Source organism: Chiloscyllium plagiosum, unplaced genomic scaffold, assembly GCF_037043375.1.
Source record: "Chiloscyllium plagiosum isolate Xiang-an unplaced genomic scaffold, Cpla_swu_hap1 HiC_scaffold_17, whole genome shotgun sequence".
NCBI lineage: Eukaryota > Metazoa > Chordata > Chondrichthyes > Orectolobiformes > Hemiscylliidae > Chiloscyllium > Chiloscyllium plagiosum.
In genome coordinates this window covers 57758380-57779755 of record NW_028270155.1, presented here as the reverse complement: position 1 = coordinate 57779755, position 21376 = coordinate 57758380, and the positions used below count along the sequence as shown (strand labels likewise).

Sequence of the window (21376 nt, the reverse complement as noted above, 5' to 3'; positions counted from 1 at the left end):
AGCAGCAGGGCCTGGTCCATCCTTCGCAACACCGGTGACAGGTAGAACCTCAGTACGTAGTGACACTTGGTGTTTGCGTACTGGGGATCCACGGTCAGCTTAATGCAGCCACACACAAAGGTGACCATCAGGGTGAGGATGGCATTGGGTATGTTTTTTCCCCCGTTGCCCAGATCTTTATACATCGAGTCCCTTCGGACTCGGTCCATCTTTGACCTCCATATAAACTGGAAGATGGCCCGGGTGACTGCAGCAGCACAGGTTCTGGGAATAAGCCAGACCTGTGCCACATATAACAACAATGACAGTGCCTCACATCTGATGACCAGGTTTTTTCCCCGCGATGGAGAGCGACCGTAGCTTCCATCTGCCCAGTTTCTGCCTCACTTTGCTGATATGCTCCTCCCAAGACTTGGCGCACGCCCCAGTCCCCCCCCCCCCCCCACCCCGCCCGTACCAAATACTCTGCACCTTCAGATGGTCAGTCCTGACGGTGATGGGGATCGAGGATTGGTCGGCCCAGTTCCCGAAGAGTATGGCCTCACTCTTGCCTCGGTTTACCTTGACCCCCACGGCCCGTTTGAACTGGTCACATATGCACACGAGTCTGTGCACGGACAGTGGAATCGAGCAGACAACGACGACGTCGTCCATGTACAGGGAAGCCTTAACTTGTAGGGCCCCGCTGCCAGGACTAGTCACCCTCTCAGGCTTGCATTCTTCCTGATGGACTCGGCAAATGGCTCTATGCAGCACACAAACAAGGCAGGAGAGAGAGGGCAGCCCTGCCTGACTCCAGATCTGACTGGGAAGCTATCTGATTCCCACCCATTGATTGAGACTGCATTGACAATGTTGGTGTTGAGCAGTCTGATCCAATTGCAGATTCCCTCCCCAAAGCCCATTTTGGAGAGAACCTGTCTCATATACGTGTGTGATATCCTGTCAAAGGCTTTCTCCTGGTCCAGGCTGATGAGGCAGGTGTTCAACCCTCTGTCCTGCACGTAGGTGATCGTATCCCTGAGGAGTGCGAGACTTTCAGCGATCTTCCTGCCCGGTACAGCACAGGTTTGGTCAGGGTGGATCACCGACCACAGAGCAGACCTGACCCGGTTGGCGATTACCTTTGACAGAATTTTGTAATCCGCATTCAACAATGAGATTGGTCTCCAATTTTGAGTTCCTCCCTCTCCCCCTTCCGCTTGTAGATGAGGGTGATGATGCCTTTCCTCATGGATTCACTCATGGTACCTGCCCGAAGCATACTGACATACACCTCCAGCAGGTCCTGGCCAATCAAGTCCCACAGAGCGGAATAGAGCTCGACCGGTAAGCTGTCGCTTCCAGGAGTTTTATTCTTTTCGAAGGACTCGAGGGCCTTGGTCAGCTCGTCCAGAGATAGCGGCTGGTCCAGCCTCTCGCGTGTTCTGTCGTCTAAGACCTCCGTGATAGACGACAGGAACGACTGGGAGGCCAAGCTGTCGGTCGGCTTCGCGTCATACAGACTGGCATAGAAGGAATTACTGATCCTCATGACGTCAGCCTGAGATGACGTTATCGAGCCATCTTCTTCTTTCAGGCTGCTGAGCACGGAGCTCTCTTTGTGCACCTTTTGGAAGAAGAAACGTGAGCACGTCTCGTCCTGCTTCACCGAGCGGATCCTGGACTGGAAGATTATCTTGGAGGCCTCCGAAGCAAAGAGCGAGGCTTTATGGCCCTTCACCTCCTTAAGGTCCTCCGTGACATCGACCCCCATCGTCTGCAGCAGGAGCAGGTTCTGCATACTTTCCTGGAGCTGGGACAGTTTTCCCCCGCCTCTCTCTCGCCTCCTGAACACCTTTGAGGAGGAAGAACCTCTTGATGTTCCCTTTTACTGTTTCCCACCAGTCTGCTGGGGACTCAAAGAGGGGCTTCATGGTTCTCCAACTTGCGTAGTCCCTCTTGAGCTCCTCAATGTTTCCCGGGCCAACAGCTTTGTGTTCAGCTTCCACGTTCCCTTACCAGCCCGCTGCTCGTCCTGTAGGTGACAGTCGGCTAGCAGGAGGCAGTGGTCAGAGAAGAACACCGGCTTGACGTCGGTGGATCTGACTGAGTGTGTTCGGGACACAAACAGGTAATCTATCCTTGAGCGGATAGACCCGTCTGCCCGTGACCAGGTGTTTCTACGCTGCGCTCCGTCTGCAGGGGTGCTGAAGACGTTGTGCAGCTTGGCACCTTTACCGTGTCCATCAGGGCTCTGGACGTGGTGTCCAGTTTATTGTCCCCCCCGCCGGATCGTCCATCTGCATCAATGATACAGTTGAAGTCTCCGGCCAGAATGACCGACCTGGACGTAGCCAGCAACAGTGGAAGCTGCTGCAGGACGGCCAACCGTTCACTCTTAATCACTGGGGAGTACACATTAATCAGTCTCAGGGGAGCATTCCTGTACATGACGTCAGCGATGAGGAGGCACCCGGCCACCATCTCCTTAACCTCGGAGATGGTGAAGTTGCCTCCTCGCAACAGGATACCCAGGCCGGAGGCGCGGCTATCGTTGCCCCCCGACCAAAGTGACGGCCCATGGGCCCACAAGCTTGACCATCTCCTGTAGCTGCTGAGGTGCGGTATCCCACACTCCTGCAGAAACAGGACGTCGGCTTTAACGTTGGCCAGGAAGGCCATCGTAGAAACACATCGCATAGCCGATTTGATGCTACGCACATTGATGCTGGCAATTTTTAACCCCATTTTAACAGTTTACAAAGTTGACACTGTCCATTTGCTGCTGGTCTTGCCCCTCTGGGGTGGCTGTGTGCATCCCCATGGTGACGGCAAACTGCTGGACCCTCCCAGGGCTGAGGTAGCTGTCCGGCTCCACGCTGATGACATTTCCCTGCTCTGGTGTCTTCGGGTCGGGCCCAGGGTCCGCATAGTCCAGTTCTCCATCTGACAGCGGGGCTGTCACAGGACCGCTGCTCCCAGTTACCTGGAGCTGTGGGCCGGTGGGTACCTCTTGGTTCTCACCGGGTGGGGGGAGGCCTTTACCCATCCCCTCAGAGGGATCGTCTTTCCCTGCTTGGGCAGTGCTGCCCTCCTTTTTCCCCACGTCTCTTCCTCTGTGACGACCCTCCTTGCGCCCGTCCTCACCGTCGGAAGAGCTGCCTGTATCTTCGTCGTGTAGGTGTCGCTTCGCTGGGTGGCTTTGGGAGGTTTCCTCTTCCTGCTTTTGACAGTAATCCAATCCTCTGCCTCCTTTGATCCCTCCTCTTCCATTTCCTCCGTCTGTCTTGAAGGAGCTTGGATCGGCTGCTGCATCTCCCCGCTGTCTGCCGTCTGCTCCGCTACAGCCTGCCCTTCCTTCTGGGTGCCTCAGACACCGTTCCCGTGCTGTTTTGTGGTACCTTGCTGGTCTTAGGCGGTCCACGGCTCGTGTTGCCACCTCCGGCCATCTGTGCGTAGGTGGCGGCCCCTCGTCTTGGGCAGGCCTTGTACATATGGCCCGCCTCTCCGCACAGATCACAGTTCTTGGCCTCCTTACATTCCTTGGTCGGGTGGCCTTCCTGCTTGCAGTTTTGGCAGACGGTCAGCTTACAATCCGCCGCCATGTGGCCTGACCTCCCGCAGGTTCGGCACACTTTTGGCTGCCCTGCGTATGTCAGGTAACCTCTGCCTCCTCCGATGGCAAAGCTGGAGGGTGGGGTTACCCTGACCTGTTTTTTGCTGGTCCAGATCCCGAAAGGATCAACCACATTGGTACTCTCTCCCTCGACCTGGACATATCTTCTCAAGAAGGTCAGGACATCTGCTGCTGGGACGTGAGGGTTGTACATCTGGATTGTTACAACCCGACTCCTCTGCGCAGGAAGCACACACAACGGGACCGCCGACAAGGTGGAGAACAGAGGTTCCCCTTCCTTCTCCTTGAAGACCTTCAGGAGCTGCTCGCAATTCTTCACGCTCCTGAAGGTCACGTCGAAATAGCCTGCCGCAGGGAAATCCTGCAGGCAGTACACATTCGCTTTTTTTTTCAAAAATATACTTTATTCATAAATAATTTGATGGTCTGTACAATTGGTCATGCCATACGCATGTAAACATTTACATACAGAGATCAAAACTTATCATTTTTATACAGGTCTGTACATTTTTTGATCATATGCCCATATAATTAGCTGAGGCGTCAGCAGAGCCCAAATGACTGCATGGGCCCCCTGTTCTTCGTTAGGCAGGCAGACTTTACACAGTGGTCTTTCCCCACCGCGCCTTGGCGGCAGCTGCCCCAAGCTTCAGCGCGTCCCTCAACACGTAGTCCTGGACCATGGAATGTGCCAGTCTGCAACACTCAGTTGGGGTCAACGCCTTCAGCTGGAAGATCAGCAGGTTTCGGACCACCCAGAGAGCGTCTTTCATCGAGTTGATGATCCTCCAGGCACAGTTGATGTTCGTCTCGGTGTGCGTCCCGGGGAACAGACCGTAGAGCACGGAGTCCCGCGTCACGGCACTGCTCGGGACGAACCTCGACAAACACCACTGCATTCCTCTCCAGACTTTCTCTGCATAGGCACATTCCAGAAGGAGGTGTGTGACAGTCTCGTCCCCCCCGCAGCCGCTTCGAGGGCAGTGTGCGGTGCGGCTGAGAGTCGGGCATGCATAAAGGATCTCACAGGCAGAGCTCTTCTCACCATCAGCCAAGCCATGTCTTGGTGCTTGTTGGAAAGTTCTGGCGATGAGGCATTCTACCAAATGGCTTTGACAGTCTGCTCAGGGAACCGCTCGATAGGATCCGCTCTCTCCTTTTCCCGAAGGGTCTCAAGGACACTACGTGCTGACCACTTCCTAATGGACTTGTGGTCAAAGGTGATTTTCTTCATAAACTTCTCCACGAAGGACAGGTGATACGGAACGGTCCAACTACTCGGAGCGTTCCGCGGCAGCGAGGCCAGGCCCATCCTTCGCAACACCGTGGACAGGTAGAACTTCAGTACGTAGTGACACTTGGTGTTTGCGTACCGGGGATCCACGCACAGCTTGATGCAGCCACACACAAAGGTGGCCATCAGGGTGAGGATGGCATTGGGTGTATTTTTTCCCCCGTTGCCCAGATCTTTATACAGCGAGTCCCTTCGGACCCGGTCCATCTTTGACCTCCATATAAACTGGAAGATGGCCCGGGTGACTGCAGCAGCACAGGTTCTGGGAATAGGCCAGACCTGTGCCACGTATAACAGCAATGACAGTGCCTCACACCTGATGACCATTTTTCCCGCGATGGAGAGCGACTGTAGCTTCCATCTGCCCAGTTTCTGCCTCACTTTGCTGATACGCTCCTCCCAAGACTTGGCGCACGCCCCAGCCCCTCCGAACCAAATACCCAGCACCTTCAGGTGGTCGGTCCTGACGGTGATGGGGATCGAGGATTGATCGGCCCAGTTCCCGAAGAGCATGGCCTCGCTCTTGCCTCGGTTTACCTTGGCCCCCGAGGCCCATTCGAACTGGTCACAAATGCACATGAGTCTGCGCACGGACAGCGGATATTCCCATTTCGAAGCAATGTGATAGCTCTCCCTCTCAGTTGTCCTCTGCTGGATGCTCTTTCTGCTGCTGATCAGGGGGGCTGATGCCTGACGATTTGCTCTTTAGTGCAGATGACTGCTTCCAGGCTGTGATGTATGCGCCAGTGATGCCACTCCCTTTTCGTCGCCCTCCGATGGATGGTTTTTGAATGAGTCGTTTAGATTTTATTTGCCAGCAGTTTTCTAAGAGGAGAACAGTCTGAATTGTTTATTTGTCTGTGAAAGAATGAGATGGGGTCATTTTTAATAGCTAATTCATTAAATTATCAGAACCGGTTATGCTTATGTGAAAAAGGACTCAAACAGTTCTGCAATTTTGATTTTATTCAGTTTTTTTTAAAGCATTCTGTTCAGGGATGTTATTACTCACATCCCTGGAGCAGGTGGGACTTCTAACTCAGAGGTAGGGACACTATCATTGTACTGTAAGAGTGCAGACCAATTCAATTTAATCATTAGAATGGGAATGGTTGGCTGCAGGTGACTTAGAGTACGGGACAGAAACAGACCCTTCGGTCCAACTCGTCCATGCCAACCAGATATCCCAACCCAATCTAGTCCCACCTGCCAGCACCCGGCCCATATCCCACCAAACCCTTCCTATTCATGTACCCATCCAAATGCCTCTCAAATGTTGCAATTGTATCAGCCTCCACCACTTCCTCTGGCAGCTCATTCCATAAACGTAACACCCTCTGTGTGAAAACGTTGCCCCTTAGGTCTCTTTTATATCTTTTACCCTAAACCCATGCCCTCTAGTTCTGGACTCCTCCACCCCAGGGAAAAGACTTTGTCTATCTATCCTTTCCATGCCCCTCATGATTTTATAAACTTCTCTAAGGTCACCTCTCAGCCTCCAACGATCCAGGGAAAATAACCCCAACCTATTCAGCCTCTCCCTATAGCTCAAATTCTCCAACCCTCGCAACATCCTTGTAAATCTCTTCTAAACCCTTTCAAGTTTCACAACATCCTTCCGATAGGAAGGAGACCAGAATTGAATACAATATTCCAAAAGTGGCCTAACCAATGCCCTGTACAGCTGCAACATGACCTCCCAACTCCTATACACAATGCACTGACCAATGAAGGAAAGCATATCAAATGCCTTCTTCACTCTCCTATCTACCTGCGATTCTACTTTCAAGGAACTATGAACTTGCACTCCAAGGTCTCTTTGTTCAAAAAGACTCCTTAGCATCTTACCATTCATTGTATAAGTCCTGCTCTGATCTGCTTTTCCAAAATGCAGCACCTCACATCTTCTGGTTACTTACCTGCCCAGAATTATTTTAATTGTGTGCAGTTGCTAACGTGAGTAGGTTTACCATTGTCTCCAGTATAGCTGTGTCTTGCAGCACAGTAATAGCCACCTACCCTCTGGTCCAGAAGATCTAGGATCTCGTCTGACCTGCCACAGAGGTGTGTTGTAACATGTTCAAGCAGTTTGATGAAAGATAATCATAAATCATCTAAACTTTTGGTGTAACGTACATAATATGATTATCATTGTGACAATGTTGGAATGTATCATCAAACAGATTAACTTGCACTTGGGCCAAGTATCAGCTCAGCAGAGTAAGCATGGTTTTGTGAAGCGTAAGTCATATCTGACTTAAGTGTTTTTTTTGAGATATCACTAGAATGTTGGATAAGAATTATGGGGGTTGTCTGCATCAGAGGGTTGTTGCTGAGACTCTCTCATTATTGAAATCCATGAACATCCATAATGTGTTTTCCAGATAAAAGATAGTTATACAACTAAAAATATTTTTGTTTTATTTACTTCATATGAAAATTGTTGAGGATCAGTAAGGGGCATGGGTAGCAGATTGAGATGTTGTTTAAGGGGTGTAGTGACTCATTGCAACTATGTTCTTTCCTGCGTCTTATTGGAAATTGTTCAGAATTAATCACAAAATATCAGTGGTAAAATGGTATAATTCAATCTGTCATGCTATCAAATGGTACACAGTTGGTGATCATGTGTGAAAGTCCTCACTGTGCAATCCGTTTTGCTATTTATGTGTTACATTTGTTGTGTAACGGTCAACCTTGAGATACAACCTGCATGGTTATAAACTATATGAAATATGAAGTTCCTTTCACTACTGGAGCACAACATTCTTGAGATGCAATAAGAGGATTATAATTCAGTCAAAGCAGTTGTCATCAATAGTGAAACGTCTTCCATGAAGTTTATTAAGTCAATTGGAGCTTTTTAACTCCTTTGACCAAACTGTCCTGTAATTTCTTGATGGATTTGATGCAAGTGTTTGGACAGCTGTGCATGCAAGTTTAAAGTAGAAAACCTTATGCAACCTCTTTATACACACACAAAAATAGCAGTTCAGTCCCCAGCTTCTTTAACATGCATTATGATTAATAATTTGATCACTTTCCTCAATCGTGTTTGGTGTAGTTATGCAACTGAATAGCAGCTAGAGCATCAACTTACTTTGTAGGATACCAGAGTGTCTGGCACATCTATTTGTCTAAGTGTTAGTGAAATGTAGAATATTGACCTTATTTCAGCTTTTATTTCGCAGCTTTAATATTACATGCAATTAGATGTTTTAATTCTACGTATGGGGGCATCTTTGATAATACTATGAATTATGCAGCGCAGAGACTTTAGTATTTATAGTTTCCACATCCTCTGGTGTTATAGTTGTTATATTAGCAAAACTCGTGAAAGAAGTTAATGATTCTTATGAAAGCAGCAAAATCTGTGCTAGAAAAATAATTTCATTTGTAGAAATTAATTCAGTCATGCTTTAAAAAGTTTGCTTTATTGAGTTTACTGCTTGGTTTCTTGCATCTATTTTTATTGTAATAGTCTTTCTAAGGTATACAAAATGACTTAGTAAAACTTGTAATCTAAATTGTGCAAATTAAGTTAGTAGTGTCTTCCCCCATAACCCCCAAAAAGCAGTCACTATTGGAAATCTGAATTTAAAAACAAAATTTTGATCATTCTGTGCAGGTCTGAAGCATTTCAGAGAGAGTAATTCAGTAAATGTTTTGGTTTGAAGACCTTTTGTCATGGTTTGTTCATTAAATTGAACACACAAATTATTAGTTGGAGTTTGCTATTTTGTCTAATTGCCAAAACGGCTGATTATAAATGCATCTTTTTCATTTTATGAACTCCGTCAAGAATACTATATGTTTTTAAAGCTGCTGTTAACTCATTTATGCTTTCCTTTTGACAGGATTCTGAATCCTTGGATGCTTGTATTCAAAGTACTCTTTCAGCACTCTATCCACCTTTTGAAGCAACAGCATCCACAATCCTGTGTCAGGTTTTTGATGTAGTGGAGAAAGCATATCGTGGTGACGGATTGTGCTACCTCATTGATTTCCTTGTGCCTGCGAAGCACATTCTGCAATGCATTCAACAAGATGCTTGTGTAAGTATAAATGTGTGAAGGAAGGGGATAATTCACTTTGTTGAGCTTATGTCTTTGATATGTATATCCATAATTTGTCTCCGTTAATGTGTCTATTATAAATGATTATTGTACTGCTGCAATTCTAGTTACTCTGAATGTCTTTAAAAATGCAAGTCTTGTTATCCTTAACAGCTGCACTCAAAACTCATGCGTGGGAGAAAATGCAACACATTCAAGCCAGTTCCTTTAACAGTGCTCTTGCATTTTGAAGCTCAAAAATATTAGTCAGAAACATATGTGGCTGCAAAGTTGCTATTAACTTTGCAACAGACTGAATAATTTTACAATAAAAATCGAATGCTGAAGACATTTAGTCAAAAAAAAGGCATCTATAGTAGTCGCATCTGTGGCGAGAGAAACAGATTTAACATTTTGAGTCCGATGACTCTTCTTCAAAATGTTAATTCTGTTTCTCTCCCTTCACATGCTGCCAAATCTGCAAATTCTTGACTTTTTGCTGTGTCAGATATTAATGATTTAAAAAATTAACAATGCAGAACTGGTTATGCTTTTTGATTATTCTCTGTAAACTCAGAAACTATTTGATAAATTCAGGGATTGACTTATAAACATCAATTGTGTAGCAAGGGAAGATAGAATTTAATTTAAAACCCTCATACAATCAGACTTTGCATGAATTTAGTTGAATAAATCCAAATCCATTTTGCACTCTTTTAAAATGAGGAAGCAACTTAGATTTTAGTATTAAATGAAACCCATTATGCAGTCCAGTAAACTTAATTTTGGTGTGAAATGCAAGTTATAATTTAGAATACATGCTCCATTTTAAATAGTGTTTCACAATAATCTTAGATAAGTTCATGAGTTATTAAAATGATGTTATGACACACTATACATTTTGAAACAATTTAAATTAAAGTAGAAATATGTTTTCTCACTTAGATCATTTTTGCTTCTGCAATTTAAGCAATCATTTACAGAGTAGACGACCGATCAAATACTGTTATAGAGTCATTCTGCACGGAAACAGACCCTTCGGTCCAACTCATCCACACCAACCAGACATCCCAATCTGACCTAGTCCCCTATTCCAGCATTTGGCCCATATCCCTCTAAACCTTTTTTCTTCATATACCCATGCGGATACATTTTAAGTATTGTAATTGTAGTTGCCTCCACTTCTTCTGGCAGCTTGTTCGATACACACAACACCGTTTGCCTGAAAAAGTTACCCATCAGGTCCTTTTTAAATCTTTCCCCTCTCACCTTAAACCTATGCCACCTAGTTTTGAACTCCCCTATCCTAGGAAAAAGGCCTTGGCAGTCATCTTATTACCCACCATTACCATGGCATAATGGAAATTAATTTGAAACAATCTCAGGGTTATAATGGAGTAAACTGATAAAATAGATTTCTTTAAATTAAACTTTAAATTAAAATGCTAAAAATGTTGATATTGCTTTTCTAGTCCCAATGATTTGGCAATAGACATATTATGCAATTCCCCTAACTACAGCTTCTGAACAAGTGTCTCAGTGCACTGGAAGTCTTTGCATTGCGCTGCAATGTGTTAAATGATTTCAGGGATTTATTTTCATTGTGTTCCATCTCAAAGTTCATAGGATTTTTTTAGGGGCTTAATCCAACTGGATTTAAAATGCTGTTGCTGTAGATGTCTTTATTTGACTAAATATCTTGAGCACAGTGGACATTTTCTGTTTTTTATGAAATGTTCTGAATTCACTTAGCTTTCAAAGTTAGTGTGGAATATGTCTTTTGAAACGACACATTTTCTATGCATTATACTTAAGCTTCAGCCCTTTCATTTATTTAAACCATCAAAACATTTTAACCTTCAAAACATTTTAACCTTGAATAAATTAAAGACATTTCATAGAACATAATAAGGTCAAACATTTTGTATCCTATTGTTAAAACTTATCTGCTTTAAAAGTGTGTTAAACTTTCATGATAAATGAATTGAAAATACCATATAGCTCAATCACACTTTTAAAAATGGGGATGTTCTGAAGAAGTAATCCAGATATAGTAATTAAAGAGAAATCCATTCTTATCATAAATCATCTGAAGCAAGATTTTGGTATGATCAGTATTGGAGTTCCTGACTCAGAAATATGTTGCTGCTCATTCACTGTCCTCGGTCAAAATCCTAGAATTCTGTCCTAGACAACATTGCTTGTGTGTGTGTCTACACCAAATGGACTGCAGCGTTTCAAGAATGCAGTTCACCATCATCATCTCAGGGCAAATAATGGTTCAAGAATGCAGTTCATTATCACTATCTCAGGGCAAATGGGGATAGGCAATAAATGTTAGTCCAGCCAGTGAAACCCACTTGCTCCACACAAACAAAAGGTAAGTTAAGCTTCCTGTTATTCAATTTTAATTGACACATCAGAGCATTATTGTTCCCGTTTTGTTTGTGTGAATAATTAAAACAAAACAAATAAAGTTGCTATATATTTTGCTTCCCTAATGGACAAAATACAACATGGGAGAGAAAGAAATGTAAACTTTTCTTTCTTTACATGAACTGTCTTTGTAAAGCTTGTATGGATTATTATTTATGGCGAAAGTGAGGACTACAGATGCTGGAGATCGGAGTCAAGATTAGAGTGGTGCTGGAAAAGCACAGCAGGTCAGGCAGCATCCGAGGAGCAGGAAAATCGACGTTAGGGCAAAAGCCTTTCATCAGGAATAAGGCAGGGAGCCTCCAGTGTGGAGAGATAAATGGGAGGGGGGTGGGGCTGGGGAGATGGTAAGCCTACCCCACCTTCCACCCCAGAGGCTCCCTGCTTCATTCCTGATCAAGGGCTTTTGCCCAAAACATCGATTTTCCTGCTCCTCGGATGCTGCCTCACCTGCTGTGCTTTTCCAGCACCATCTAATCTGGATTATTATTTATGTTGAGTGAATTCATATAACAAAAGTCTTGTAGTTGCTGCTGTTGCACGTCTTTCCTAATTTTGTTCTAATTTTTACATTTTGATAAAGATCTGATGAGAAATTATTAATACTGGATAGTGTACTTGATATGTAGTGCTTTTAATATAGATGATGCTGTTATACTCAAAATATTGTCTCTTGGGCGATACTTGCTTTTGGTTGATGAAGCAAAAAAAGCTGGTAAACCTCAAGTGGCCAAATCGTGACCTTCGGTGTTGTAAATTTTAAATTTAAAACCTGATTTTTTTTTGCTGCCTTTCCTTTTGTCTCCTCTTATGGCATTGAAGTCTTGTTTTAAATAAAAATTGCAACACTACAGGTTGCCTCCCTCTCGGGTATTAACCCGCTATTGTCTCTCAAACCTGCTTGCTTTGTTCCTCCTCCAGGTCCATTGCCTCTTGAACTCACCTCCACTCCATTCTTGTCTGGGCTAACTGGTCTCCTGCTTCCCTACCCACTTGCTGCTTTTGCTGGACCAATAAGTTGGGTATCTTTCCATATGTATATGGCATTCTGACTCCATTCTGACTTTCATTGACTCACCAGACTGCTGTCTTAAATAGTCAGAGTCTCTGTGGTGTTTTATCATTGACTCATAATGCTATCACTTGTTACAGCTATCAACTCATAATACATCTGCTTGTTTTGTTTTACAGTCATTGAAAAATGATGGTTCCGGTTGCATAATGTAGAATGGGAGATCAAAATAGTTAACGAGGGAATTTTTTATTTTTAAGCAGTGTTAAGTAACAGAATAGTCTTGATCTATCAGGGATAATGTTGCCTATGATATCACAGTTTAACATTCTTAAATATCAGTGTGACAATGAGAAATATGCTTCTGGTATGGTTATTGTACTTTCATTGGTGATGGAGCATTGTGAAACATATTACATGAAATATGTAAACATCAAAAACTATTAGACTATTGATTATTTCCATATTTATTCTGTTGACCTGTCAGATCGATTTATTCATAAGAGCTGTAGCAATCTTTTAAATCTGCATCTTAGTAGTGAGAAATATACTGAATTGTAAATTCATTTAAATAGAAATGTTATCTTAGTGTGGGTTCATAATCTGATTCCCAGCCAGGTTTATTGTAGATCATAGATGGCTTCCTCCTGTGCTGTACTGCTCAGCCCATGACATTTGCTGGCTTTTTGAAGAAGTTAGTCCTGTGCCCCAACTTCTTCCCTGTATCAACAATTTTGTTCCTTCAAGAATATATCCAAATTCCTATACAGGCCACAATTGAACTGTACCCACTGCCCTGTCAGACTGTAAATTCCATATCCTAACTACTTGGTCAGTTAAACAATCTTCCTCATGTCATCTCTTGTTCGTTTGTCAGTCCCCTTGGATCTGTGCCTTCTGCGTAGTGATCATTCAGTCAGGAAACTATTCCTCTTGTAAGTCGTTAAGAATCAAGACAATGTAATTAAACACCTCCATCTCATTATCTTTTGTGCTTCTTTGCTCCAATCCCAACTCCTCCAATCAATCCACAAAACTGTAAACCTTTGTCTGTTAAACCATGTTGGTAAACTCTTCTGTACCCTCTTCAAAACATTCATGTCCTTTTGTAAAATGTGATGCTCAAAACTAGAGCATTAGATAGAGTTGAAATAGTTTTTTAAAGATAATAAACAGCATAAAACTAAAGAAAATACAAAAATGGATAATGTAGATCCTGCTGATTGGGAGACATACAAAGGGTGATAAATCAATAAGATAATGGACAAAAAGGCACAGGAAATGAAACTTGAAATAGGTTTCAAAATCAATGCAAACTCATATTAGGAGAAAAAAGTTGGTCTTCATTACAGATCTCTTGAAAACACAATATTAACAGTAAAAATTAGAAAGTGGCAGGTGTTAAATAATTGCTTTGCACTGCATTTACAGTAGAGAAAAGTGTTTGGAATTGTAACCAATTTACTGCCTAATATCTGTCAACAAGACATTGCTAAATTCTGTAACTAGGGAGAGTCTCTTACTAACTTAAGAATATTCAACTGATTGGAGAGTGTCAGCATGATTTGTGAAAGTATATCATAGCAGACGAATTCAATTGAGTTTTTTTGAAGCATTACATGAGAAGTATGAGAAAGTTACATATGCAAACATCCAGAAGGCTTTTGATTATCACCTCATAAGCTTGGAATTGAAGTCTAAGTGTTGTTTTTGTCAGGGAATTGACTGAGAAGCAGGTCACTGATATTGGGGAGAATGGACACTAACCGGCAAGATGCAACCAGTGGTGTCCAGCAGGATCTGTGAAAGGACATCAGCTGTTCACTATTTATTTATCATTTAGTTAATGGGATAGACGGTCAAGTATCCCAAGTTTTTGATGTCACAAAAGCAGCATTATAAACAGTGAAGATGGAAGCATAAACTTATAGAGATGTTAATAATTTAAGTGAATGGATAGAACTATGAAAATGACATTCTGGATAGACATATATGGGGTTGTTCACCTTGAGACTTAAAGGGATTAAACAGAGTACTTTCTGAATGGTGAAAAGCTAGAAATAGTGAAACATGGAAAGTAAGAGTAGGAATAGGATATTTGACAGTTCAAACCTGAAGAACCATTCAGTATGACATGGCTAATCATCCACCTCAGTACCCCACTCTCTCCCAATACCCTTTAGCCCTAAGAACTACATCGAACACCTTCATGAAAATGTTCAGTGGTTTGGCCTCAACTGCTTTCTGGGGCAGAGAATTCCACAGGCTGGCTAGTCTCCGGGTGGAAATAAATTCTATTCCTCTTAGTCCGCAGTGGCCTACCCCTTATTCTTAAACTTTTACCTCAAGTTCTGGCCTCCTTGGATATCAAGATCATACTTTCTATATTTATCTTGTTTAGTCTTGTTAGAATTGTATAGGTTTCAATGAGATTTCCACCACACCCTCTAAACTCTAATGAATGTAGATGATTTACAGATCCAGTCCTGCCATCCAAGAAATGAGTCTGGTAAGCTTTTGATGTACTTCCTCCACAGCCAGAACACCTTCCTTCAGAAAAGGAAACCAAGATTGCACACAGTACCCCAGGTGTGGTCTCACCAAGGCCCTGTACAATTGCAGCTAAACATCTCTTCACTTCAACTCAAATCCTTTCACTGTGAAGGCCAACATACCACTTGCCACCTTCACCTTCTGCTGCACCTGCATGCTTACCTTCAGTGAATTTTAGTGTATGAGAAAACTCAACTTTTGTTTCACCTTTGTCATCCCCAATCTATCACCATTCAGATAGTAATCTGCCTTCCTGTTTTTACTATGAAAATGTGATAACCTCCCAGTTATCCACATTGTACTTCATCTACCATGCATTTGCCCATTCACTCAACTTGTCCGAATCACACTGAATCATCTTTGTATCTTCCTCACAGCCCACCTAGTTTTGCGTTGTCTGAAAACTTGGAGACATTACTTTAGTTCCCTCATTTCAATCAGTAAAATATACTATGAATAGCTGGGCTCCTAGCATTGTGATTCCTGCTATACACTACCAGTCATTGGTTGCTACTTGGAAAAAGACATGGTTCTTCATGCTCTGTTTTCTGACTGCCAACCAGTTCATATCAGCTCACTACCCCAATCCCAGACGAATTAATCCTACATGCCATTCTCTTACATGGGTCCTTACCAAAAGCTTTCTGAAAATTCAAGTAACCCATATTCACTGGCTCCCCTTTATCAACTCTACTAGTTATATCCTTGATAAAATTCAGTAGATTTCTCAAGCGGTCCAATCCTGTCACTATACTCCAAATTCTTTGCTATTAAATCTTTTATATAGTAAATGGTTCTAGCATTTTCCCTACTACTGATGTTAGGCTAACCAATCGACAATTCCCAGTTTTCTTTGCCTTCCTTTTTAAATAGAGGGGTTACATCAGTTACCCTCCAGTCCATAGGAACTGTTTCAGAGTCTGTGGAATTGTGAAGATGATTAACACTGCATCCTAGAGTATGTGAATTATCAGGGCCTGAGGATTTATTGGCTTTTAATCACATAATTTCCCCAACACTATTTCCCTACTAATAATGATTTCCTTCAGTTCCTCTCTCTCACTAAACAGTGTTCCCCAACATCCTTGGGATGTTTTGTGTCCTCATTTGTGAAGACCAAACTAAGATATATATTTAATTAGTTTGCTATCTATTTTTTTCCCATTAAAATGTTCCCTGTTTCTGACTGTTAGGACTTACTTTTGTATTCACTAATCTTTTTCTCTTCACATAATGACAGAAGCTTTTACAATAAGTTTATTTATCCTTTACCAGAATACTTTCATACTCTAATTTCCATCTCATAATCAATCCTTTTGTACTTCTTTACTAAAATCTAAACTTCTCCCAATCTTTGGGTCTGCTGCATTTTTTTGGCCAATTTATAAGCCCCTTTCTTAGAGCCATACAATCCTTATTTTCTTGTTAATGATGGTCTGGCCGCCTTTCCAGTTTTATTTTTGTATCAGGCAAGTATGAACAGTTGTTGCAGTTCCTTTGATGTGCTCCTTTAAATGTTTGTTATTGCTATCCAATGTCATCCAAAAAGTAACGGTCCCCAATTTATCATAACTTTACTTCTCATACCACCATAGTTTACTGTATTTTGATTCAGGAGCCTAGTCTCAGAATCAACGACATCTCACTCCATTTTAATGAAGAATTTTATCATATTATGGACACGCTTCCCCCAAGGGGCCTCACACAACTAGATTGCCAATTATTCTTTTCATAGAATCATAGAATCCTTTCAGTGTGGAAACAGGCCATTTGGTCCATCGAGTCCACACTGACTGTCTAAAGAACAACACCTAGACCGCACCCCTACCCTATCCCTGTCACCTGTATTTCCCTTAGCTAATTCACCTAGCCTTCACAACCCCAGATAGTATGACCAATCCATCTAACCTGCAGATCTTTGGAATGTGGGAGGAAGTCAGAGCACCCAGAAGAAACCCACACAGTCAAGGGGAGAAGGTGCAGTCAGTCACCTTGGGGTGGAATCAAATGGGTTTCTGGCATTGTGAGGTGCAGTGCCGCCCCATGATACATGATACCTAATCTAGGATGGCCAGTTCTCTAGTTTGTTTCTGAACATATTGATCCAGAAAACCATTCTGGACATGCTCCAAGAATTCCTCCTGTACAGTATCGCTACTGATTTGATTTGTCCAATCTATATGCAGATCAAAGTTGCACACAATTATGTCTGTACTTTTATTGTTGGTACTTGTAATCTTCTGTTTGATGCCTTCCCCAAAGTTGCTACTGCAGTTTGAAGTGTTTGTATGCACTATAATGTTCTGTCCCTTGGTGTTTTTAAGCTCTACCCGTACAGATTCCACTTCACTGAAGCTAATATCCTTCCTCACTATTGTGTTTATTCTCTCTTTAACCAGTAATGCACCCACCTCCTTTTCCTTTCTGGTTGCCCTTTTAAAACTGAACATCCCAGTAAGGCCTATACCTTCCTTTATTGGGGTCCTTGTGTCATAGTGATAGTGTCCCTACCTCTGAACTAGGATACCTGGGTTCAAGTCCTACCTGCTCTAGAGGTATGTAATAACATTTCTGAACAGGTTGATCAGAAAATATCTACCCCTAGATATTCAGTTCCCATTCTTGCACACTCAGCAGCCACAGCTCTGTAATCCCAAATGTATCATACATATCTATATCTATTTGCGCAACCAATTGATCTACTTTATTGCGAATTCTCCATTCATTAAGACATAAGGCTTTAAGAGATGTTGTTTTAACATTCTTAATCATATTTACACAATTTTGCACTGTGGCCCTGTTTGATTCTTACCCTTTGAATTCTCTGTGTATCACTGCTGTTATTTCACATTCTGGTTTTTGCTTTTGCCCCATTTCCTTTTCTTTTTCCTTGTATAGGTTTCCATCCTCCTATTTTACAAAGAACAAAAAACAATATTTCACCGGAACAAGCCCTTCGGCTCTCCAAGCCTACGCCGCCACATTTTGTCCATCCATGTTAAAATTTACAGAATCCATATCGCTCTATTTCCTTCCTATTCATGTATTTGTGCAGGTGCGTCTTGAATTTTGGTTCAAATCTTCCCCAACTGCACTAGCAAATATTCTCCATTAAGACATCAGTTCCAGTCCTGCTGAAGTGCAACCCATCCAGCTTGCTCCCCCTCGCATCATCTATCTAGCCACATATTCATCTGATATAGATTCTGATTTTTCTATTCTGACCAACTTGTGACACTGGTAGCAGTACTAAGACCACTACCTTTTTAACTTACTTCCTAACTCCCTTTATTCTGTTTTTAGGACATCATACTTTCTTTTACTTATATATTTGGTACCACTGTGTACTGTGATCACTTCCTGTTCAACCCCCCCACTCTCCAGAATGTCATTGACCTTTGTATTTTGGAGGCAATGCACCATCCTGGACACATTTGTGGCCACAAAAATGTCATACCTATTCCCCTTATGACTGAATCTCCATTACTATTTTGGTTAAGATTCTAAACTAGAAATGAACAGATTGCCTTAAGACAAAAGGCTAGACAGTATAGGCCTGTATCCTCTGAAGCTGAGAGTCAGAGATGAGTTAATAGAAACATAAAGGTGACTTTACCAGACAGATGTCGAAAGCATGCTTCATTTTGTGGGAGAATGTGGAACTCAGAGTCCTAGTTTAAAAGTAAGGGAATCTTTGGATTCCCTTCCTCTAAAGGCAGTGGCTGCAGAATTTTTAAATGTTTTTAGGGCAAAGCTAGATAGATTCTTGATTACCGAGGGGTTGCAAGATTACTGGGTATATATATGATTTGGAGATGCCGGTGTTGGACTGGGGTGTACAAAGTTAAAAATCACACAACACCAGGTTATAGTCCAACAGGTTTAACTGGAAGCACTAGCTTTCCGAGCGCTGATCCTTCATCAGGTGGTTGTGGAGTACACAATTGTAAGACACAGAATTTATAGCAAAAGCTTACAGTGTGATGTAACTGAAATTATACATTGAAAATTACCTTGATTGCTAAGTCTCTCATCTGTTAGAATGACAGTGTTAGATTCATTTCTTTCATATGTAAATCACAACACTTTTTAAAAAAAAGTTACATTCTCAGGTTAACTTCAACAATTGGTGTTGAAGGTGTTCGCCCCCTGTGTGCTGTGTCTGTGTCATAATGTTTAGACTGCAAGTACAAATTCACCCCACAAATGTATGTGTGTGTGTAAAGGGGTCTAAGTCTGTGAGAGGGTTTGTGTGTGTGTGTATATACATGTGTATGTGTACGTGTGTACAGTGCAATGGTAGTCACCTGTAGTGTGACATAACCCAAGGTCCCAGTTGAGGCCCTCACCAAACTTAGCTATCAGCCTCTGCTTGGCCACTTTTCAGGACAACTCCATATAACCTTGTCACGATAGACGTGTAAGAGTGTGGACATGGATACCACCATTAGGCATGGGGACACCTCCCACCATGTATGTGGCAGGTATTCATGCCAACGTTGTCTTTCTCATACACTGCAGCAAGGATGCCCCTGAGGCATGGTAAATTAGTGAAACCGAGCAGACGCTCTGGCAACAGATGAATGGGCACTGCACAACAATCAACAGACAGGAATGTTTCCTCCCAGTTGGAGTATACTTCAGCAGTCCAGGACATTTGACCCTGGACCTTCGGGTGACCATCCTACAAGGCGGACTTTGTGACAGGCAGCAGCGAGAAGTGGCCGAGCAGAAGCTGATAGCTAAGTTCGGTACCCATAGGGAGGGCCTCAACTGGGACCTTGGGTTCATGTCACACTACAGTTGACCACCATTGCACTGTACACGTACACACACACACGCACTCCTATACACAGACACACACACACTCTTACAGACACACGCTCCCACACTCACACATGCGCCCTCTCACAGACTTAGACCCCTTTACGTTCACACACATGCAAATACATTCTCTCGCACAGACACTCACAACCTCCCACCTCAGACACACACACACTCGTACCGAACACACACTCCCACACACACATATACATTTGTGGTTGAGGTTGTACTTGCAGGGTTACATTGTACTTTGCTCAAAAACTGCAGAGTCATGTAAAACTCTGTTAACTAATTTTTTAGATTTGAATCAGTCTAAACATTATGGCACAGACAACAGCACACAGAGGGCTAACACCTTCAACACATTATCTGGGCTAACACCAATTGTTAAAGTTAACCTGAGAATGTAACTTTTAAAAAAAGTTATGTGATTTACTTATGAAAGAAGTGAAACTAACATGATCATTCTAACAGATGAGAGGTTTAACAAACAGTCAAGGTATTTTTCAATGTATAATTTCAGTTACATCACACTGTAAGCTTATGCTATAAATTCTGTGTCTTACAATTGTGTACTCCACAACCATCTGATGAAGGAGCAGCGCTCCGAAAGCTAGTGCTTCCAATTAAACCTGTTGAACTATAACCTGATGTTGTGTGATTCCCAACATAAAAGTCATGGCGGAACCCGGTGACTGGCTTGCAAGCTTGCTCCTCCAATGCAGCATGTTTGAGTGCACTAACACCTTTCACTCCCGCTGCCAGGATTCTTTGTCTGAAGGGTTAGCAACCTAATGTAGGAATATAGAACTGAGGTTAAAATCAGATCTACCATGATCTTAGTGAATGACAGGGCAGACTCAAAAGGCCAAGTGACCTGTTGTTTACTTGTTCGTATGTTTGTATCCAAAGAGACTTAGGACCAGGTATAGATCATTATACCTGCAGCTGTTCATGACATTTTACTTTAAAAAATTCTGGTCTTTTTATCTGGAGGACTAAAATGCAAAGAATAGATGTTATACTGCAGCTATATGCAGATAATTGGAGTACAATGAGTAATTTTGGCTGTCACAGCTAAGGAAGGATATATTGGCTTTCGGAGGAGAGCATCAGAGATTTACCAGAATTATACAGAATTTAATTAAGAGAACAGAGAACAAAAGCTAAAGTTACTTTCAGCCAGATCTACCAGCCATGTGTACTCATGAGATTCTAGGAAAATGTCACATTCTCCAACCAAGTTTTGAACAGCAAGATGAGAATTTCACTGGAGAGCAGCAGGAGGCCTAAATGCATCCTTTGCCTAATCTTGCCAGAATTATATAATGTTTTGCATTTTTCCACCTGCCAGTTAGAAACTAGATTGCAATGATTCCCAACATGAAAGTCATGGCGGAACCCGGTGACTGGCTTGCAAGTTTGCTCCTCCAATGCAGCATGTTTGAGTGCACTAACACCTTTCACTCCCGCTGCCAGGATTCTTTGTCTGAAGGGTTAGCAACCTAATTCAACTGAATTAGACCAGGGTGCATCTTAAACTATTGTTTGCTGTATTACTGCTCATTCTGTACCTATTTGGA

At 42.7% G+C, this 21376-nt stretch overlaps 1 protein-coding gene across 5 annotated transcripts in view; it reads left to right on the top strand.

Annotated features, from left to right (window-relative positions):
- plekhg4 (pleckstrin homology and RhoGEF domain containing G4) overlaps positions 1 to 21376 on the top strand; it is a 223245-nt gene that overhangs the window by 44687 nt on the left and 157182 nt on the right. For all 5 annotated transcript variants that reach the window (XR_015759974.1, XM_087995955.1, XM_043707122.2 and 2 more), the window contains exon 2: positions 8771 to 8968. Coding sequence is in view for 4 of the 5 variants with exons in the window: in XM_087995955.1 (XP_087852081.1) it covers positions 8771 to 8968 (198 nt within the window). In the remaining variant the exon portion in view is untranslated. The remainder of the gene's footprint in view (positions 1 to 8770; positions 8969 to 21376) is intronic.